This window comes from Nymphaea colorata, chromosome 2 (genome assembly GCF_008831285.2).
Source record: "Nymphaea colorata isolate Beijing-Zhang1983 chromosome 2, ASM883128v2, whole genome shotgun sequence".
In the NCBI taxonomy this organism is placed as follows: Eukaryota; Viridiplantae; Streptophyta; class Magnoliopsida; order Nymphaeales; family Nymphaeaceae; genus Nymphaea; species Nymphaea colorata.
The window spans coordinates 18993743-19000539 of NC_045139.1; the positions used below are offsets into that span (position 1 = coordinate 18993743).

At 39.4% G+C, this 6797-nt stretch overlaps 1 protein-coding gene across 1 annotated transcript; it reads left to right on the forward strand.

Annotated features, from left to right (window-relative positions):
* Positions 1-1089: 1089 nt before the first annotated feature.
* LOC116247482 (protein IQ-DOMAIN 16) lies at positions 1090-2131 on the forward strand. The gene is made up of 2 exons (XM_031619660.2): positions 1090-1374; positions 1821-2131. The coding sequence occupies exons 1-2, from the start codon at positions 1090-1092 to the stop codon at positions 2007-2009; spliced, it is 474 nt and encodes a 157-aa protein (XP_031475520.1). The 3' UTR covers positions 2010-2131.
* The last annotated feature ends 4666 nt before the right edge of the window (positions 2132-6797 follow it).

Below are 6797 nucleotides of genomic sequence, written 5' to 3' on the forward strand. Positions count from 1 at the left end.
TGTCATGGTTTTCAGAAACTGAAACAGCCGACATATCTTCAGGATCTGGTGCTCATTAAGCACTTGGCCAGCTTCCTTAAACAGAATCGTGCTTCCTTAAACAGAATCGTGCCCCGATGCCAAAGATAGGAATTACGTCCTGAATGAACAGTTACTTCTACAAGAATCCATCCACTATCCTGATTTCCAAAATAGGGTGAAAATACCAGTTCTTATCCAAAGCTGAATGGCCTCCGTAGCCTGGATCAGCTTATTCAAATTGATTCATTGGCAAAGTAATTCAATTCATGAAATGGTGCAAGAGGGACGTGTGTCATGTACTGTTTGTTTTTTTTTTTTTAATTTGACCATTTTTAAAGTCCTTATTTTCAGTTATTCTTTATCATTTTTGTTTCAGTCTAAAGGTATATATGTATAATAGAATTCGCCGATTTCTCATTGATCTAGATGAACTGCTGAATCGACCGACTTTATCCAAATTTTTATAACGCTTGAGCAAGGGTTATTGTAAAACCTCTATGTCAAGTCTAAACTCTGTGTCTCTGCTGTCTGAGTTTCTCTGTGATGTTTCTTTTATAAGTGTTATTCAAGGATCACCGGTGTTTTTCTTTCGAGAGGCGATTCCATCAATGAAGAAGGACCCGGAGAAAGCATTGATACTGCTTGAATTAGATGGGACCAGCAGAGGATCAGGATGTCAGTTCAGTTGTAAAATAGAATCGGCAGATGATTGGACCTGCTTTCGGTATCTTCTAATTCTAATTAGAAGTAAATTAAACACAACATTCAAGAGGCATCAGTAAAGCAAACTCATTATTTTCTATCAAACATTTCTATTTATTTTTCTATTCGTGTCCAGCAGATGCCAACCAATGTTCAGACCAAAATCTCGGTCTGCAGAAAGGAATGAAACATCCCTCCACGTTTTCCAGTCGTGCAAACAGTATGAAGGACTCCCCACCTTCATGACTTCCTCCTTCCCATAATCCCATTCATCACCACCATTCACTCGACATATCTAGGAAAAAAAACCGACAACCCAATTGGAAACAAGCAGCTGCAGTCCCTCCAGTGGAACTTGAAGAAGCAATGACAATCATTTACAGAAGATGGATCCATGGTGTGAAGAGAAAACTGCTCAGGTTTCACAGAAGAAGACCGGACGGGTCACGGCTCAAGTCGAACGAAGACCAGGAGATTGTCCAGAGTCTAAGGACAGGAAAAGTAAAAGGAGTACTGGTGGGAGAGGAGGAGGAGGAGGAAGAATATGCGGATGTGAAGGAGATGAGATGGGCTTTGCAGCAGGCTGTGAACCTTCTGTCTCGTGAGGAAATGGCAGCCATCAAGATCCAAGCCTGCTTCAGGGGCCACTTGGTATCTCCGATTTATATCTTCTTGTTCACCAATTCAATTTCTTTTTCTGCTAAGTAGTTATTCTACCCCGAATCAGCCACGCCTTGATTATGCAATAACCTATGCAATCACAGTTCCGAGTTTTCATTTTCAGGTCCTTTGTTCCTGAAAATCTGACTACATGGATGTGATCTCCAAGGTTCGGAATGTAGAAATCCATTACTTTTCTCTTTGTATCTATCAATAGAACTTTACGGTAGAAGATCAATAGAAGTGAGAGCATAGTTCCATTAGAACATCTGAAAAACATTTCAGGGAATGTAATTGCATAAACTTTTATGCAATTCTATTGCATCCCATCTTCGTTTGGCAACAATTCCCATGCAATCTTTATGTTTATGAAGAGCAATGCAAAAGGCTGATTCATGTGGCGAATTGCTTCTCTATAACGAGTTTGCGATTTGCAGGCCAGGCGTGCATTTCGGGCTCTCAGGGGTCTGGTGAGACTACAGGCAGTGTTTCGAGGTTACCGGGTGAGGCAGCAAGCGCGGATTGCACTGCGTTGCATGAACAGCTTGGCCAAGCTGCAGGTTCGGATCAGGAACAGGCAGCAGCTTACAGGACCCTCGAAGCCAACTGCAATTCTACCACCTTGATATAGGCTCCTACAATGCCGCTCACTAATTCCATTCTGGATTCATTTAATTTATTTCTAATAGTTCTTACGAAAGCTTTCACTAATGGCAGCCCCTTTCTCTTTCTTGCCCTGTGTCGAGAGAATATTAACTAAGGATGTGTGTGATTCTGTGGGGATTTAACATTGCAAGAAGTGTACACGAAATACACCTCGTCACAATAACTGAATCTCTCTCGCGCTCTCTATTGAGGAAATTGTACATGAAATACACTTCTTTACAATAACAGATTGTGAATCTTCTCTCTTTCTCTTCCGTTATATATATATAGTCACTAATGAAGGCCTCTTATCCATAGTGATGGATGGATTATCACTTTTTTCTCATTGTTTTTTCTTAATCATCCATCACAATATATCATATAGCCCTCATAAGTAACCAGGATACTTTTAGATAACCAAAGTTACCATTCAATATCTTTTTTTCTTTCTTTCTCTCGCTCGCTATATGTTCATTACAAAAAAAAGATGGATTCACTGACGCTTGAGAAAAAGAGATATCAATGAAAGGCTACTGTTGCCAATGTCGGTGAAGATTGATTTTTACTGATGCCTGGAACACGACGGTGGTTAAAGTAGCTTGTCCCTATGCGTGTTGTTAGGATGTCGTTGAAGTTGACTTTCTTCGGACATTAGGTGCGCCAACATCGCTAAACATGTTACTTTTTACCAACGTTCGAAACAAAATGTCGGTGAAAAGTAGTCTTGCCACTAGAAAGTTGTTGAAGTTGAGCTTTTACTGACATCCTACTTGAAAACATTGCTATACATATTACTTTTTTCTATTTGGCATGGGTTGATAAAAAAAAGTTTGTTTTACCATCAGGTGGTCATGCTCGCGCTGGTGTAATTGTTTTCCAACAAAAAATTACCGACGTCTGCATGTGTGCCGCTAAAGTTGCTTTCACCAACACGCATCGAACATTGGTAAAAGTTACCAGTCAAATTTTACTGATGTTTTTAGGTATGGTCTTTACTAGTGCCTCCCACGCATCGGTAAAGGATTTCCCGACTTTATAGCTTCGTTTGAGCCCTTCTTCTCCTTTCTTCTTATTTCATCTTTTCTTTTCTCCTCACTTTTCTTCCCATTGCATTTACTGAAGTTTTTGGGTGATTCCAAGTGTTCTTCATCAATTTTTGACATCTAAATGATAGAAATGTAGGTTGCTCGAACTTAATGTTAAGTTTTTTTTTTTTATTTGTGAACGATTTTATGTTATGATATTGTTCCAGGGTAATGGTTTTAGCTTTTTTGCTTCCAGTTCTAAGGTAATGATTTTAGGCATTCCACAAATAATTGTTCATCCAATCAGTTGCAAATGTCTTTTCCTTAATCTTTGCATGATTAAAAACCAATTAACAAATATGATCTATGGGGTCGGACGCTTGTTAACAAAGATCAGCCTTTGGGTGGTCAAAAGGCCCAAAACCATCTGCATAACAAAGTCTGCTGATTCATTTGCTTATGGTCTACATTTTATGTCATCTTTAACTATGATTATGAGATGCAGATGAATATGCTAAATGTTGCACTTTTTAATCAATTGCTGATTTAGTATGCTGCATATTGTTGCATTCAGCCAATCAAGTATAAGCTGATATTATTAATTTACCACTTAGGGTTGTGACTGTTTGAGGTATATCAAGTTTTACCAATTTAGGTGTGGGTGTGGAGACTATCGAGAATTGTGTCCACTTGCATGAGGAAGATTTTCAATTTTCTTTGGAAGCATCAAGATTAGAAGACAGGAGTAGCTGGAGTTAGGGATTCATAGATTACGAAAAAAAAATTAACAAATCTTTACCGACGCATGAAATTGCACCGATAATTATATTCGACACTCGTCACGTGTCGGTAAAAGTATTATTACCGATGTTCAAGGACAACAATAATAGCTTTCTTTACTTACGCACATGACGCTTCGGTGCAGAACTTTACAGCGACGTGTGCGTTGAAATGTCGCTAATAGTTTTCATCGATATTTTCTTCATCGTCGACCGCTTAACACATGTTGCCATGTTTTACTGATGTTTTACAACAATCCGTAAATCTTCGATGTTTTGTTATGTATGTACATGTGGATATATGTGAAGAGAGAGAGAGAGAGAGAGAGAGAGAGAGAGAGAGAGAGAAGAGAGAGAGAGAAACAAAGGGAGGGAGAGATAAGCGGAATGATACAACAAAGACAGACAATGCACTTTAGATTTTTGTTGAGTAGGAAAGCCATGGACATGTCTGCCACATTCAAGCTTGGGATGAGGACTCAATTTTATGAAATGCGACCTCCACTAAAACATTTAGAACAGGTCCCTGCCCTTACATGAATAAATAAATGCACAAACAATGATGATGATGATGATGATGATGATGATGATGATGATGATTCGCATGTCAAAAATAACATACATGCATGTCATCAACAATCTATCACAGCCCCAAAGCGCGCCAAAAAGATACAAACCAGACCACATTGCGGTACCGCATGGGTCCGACGGACACATGACTCTGGACCCCACGGACATGACGGAATCCAAACACCGCTTGAACTCCTCTTTTTTGGGTGGGTAGAAGGGTATTTCATGCTACCGTCAAAAATATCTCAAGCTTCCATGCAACCTTTTGTCTCTTTAGGATACAAGGCCTGTTTTTTGTGAAACAGCTAACTTTCATCTCTCATTTGTGTTCAATGCTCTCAAATCCGATATGAAGACTCTCGGATCTTGAAAATGTTTGGGTCCGAATCAAATCGGGCCCACCCTTTTTTTCTTATCTGGATTATTATCTTTTTTCGTCCCACATAGAATGCCCCTCGAGATCCATGGACTTGAAACCTTCTTATTCTGGACTATTATCTACAGTGGTTGAATAAGGATCGCCACCGGCCTCTAATAATGGACGAACGGAAATTTCGAAGATCTCTCAACTTGAGAAAAAGGTTTAACTCGTCCAGGCTTCGACTGACTTGCGCAAGTGGTGACGCGCATGAAACGCCAAGTGCATGTGCGTCTGTGACAATTCGGCTGCCAACTTACCTACCTTTTCAAGGCGATGCCGGCAATGCTCATCACCGGACAAAGAGTCGAAGCTCCCCGGTTTTTCTTGTCTCTGGGGTCTAGCGCTGCGTTAGTTTATTGCACAAACAAGTGAATGGTCTTCTATTAGTAACCGGTGCGACTACCATCTTTTAGTTTAAAATTTCAAAAAGAAAAAAATTTCTCTATTACATCATAGTTATAGTTAGAGTCACAAATGGATTGGCTTTGAGACAATAAAATGCAGCAGAGGTCGGATCAGAAACAAAGAAACAACTTCTCTATGCAAGTTATAAATTGGAAAAATCATCAAATGGGTTAGGAGATAGCTCTTATTGTAGTCATGCACATCATAATCTAACTTGTCATAAAATATTGAAAATTTTATGCAACAAATAATGACAAGATCTTGGTCATAGACATTGACTATAGGGGCGCGCACCGACAGCGCGACAGGTGGACCTCGGAAGGCTTCTATTGGTGGAGGCGGGAGCCGGGTCCACCTCATCCAAGGTTGCAGGCCAATGACAAACTATGTTTCTCCTTGACTTGGCTAAATAACAGCTACATATGTTGAATAAATAAAGGCAAGCAAGGTGCGCTCATGTAACCCAATTTGAAGAGGTAATTTAGAGGCAAAATCTTCCATAAATCCAAAAAGCCCACCTCACAAAATTTTGGTAGGGTCTCATCCAGTGGCGAAGCCACTTATAAACTGGTGTGGGCAGTTGCCCACACCAATTTCTTAATTTTCTTTCATTTTTTATTTTAAGATCATTTAATATTTACTTTTTTGTTATACATGTAGGTGCCCCTTCAGGTATGAAAACCTGTGAGTTAGAGCCCCTTTAAAAAAAGAAATTCGCTCCGCCACTGGTCTCACCCTCTCAATCTTAGGATCCCAAGGGCTTTGGGGACTAGCATGCTCGAGATTTGCGTTTGGGGCCGTGGGCAATCTGCCAGAGGTCATGACCCATCTCCTTCGGATTTAACAAAAAAAAAAAAACAAATTAAAAAAAAATAGTTTAATCTATGTTATTTCAGCCCCTATTAAAATTTAAAATGATATTTCGACCCACGTGACAAAAAATTCCTAGCTCCACCCCTAACCGTGTGAATATAAAGCAAAGTGTGAAGCATCATAATTTTAGGGCAGCTGAAGGCAAAATCACGGCATGTATGATTGTATCAAGAAATGCAGTTTAAATGTGGCCTCTAAATGAAAATTTTTAAAGTAAAACAAGAAGCAATGAATTTATTTTATGTTGACGGTTGTGTTGATGTCATAACTAGCTGGCTTGCAAGAGTAGAACAAAGGTGATTGGCATTGAATGCGAAAATGCATGAAGAATGATGTGGACTTTATTATCGCTTGGTGGATAACGATAATCACATGTGGCTTTTGGCCCCTACTTAGGGCCTCTTCTGGAAGTCATGCATGTCGGGGGACCGACACGTGGCATTGAAAGAGTGGACGTTTTATTTTGAAATTCAAAATTGGTTTTCTCAAAAATGAAAATACCATTTATAGTTTTGGAAAATTTTTTATTTGACCCTAGTAAGAAATCTGAAATGCATTGTTTTGCCGATATTATCCTGTAATTAAAAATTTCTAGCTTTGCCCTTAAGGTTTAACATGTCACATGTATTCTACTCTTTTCATTGTCCCAACATTGGAAACATGCAAACGCTGGACATGTGAGCATGTTTTTTTTTT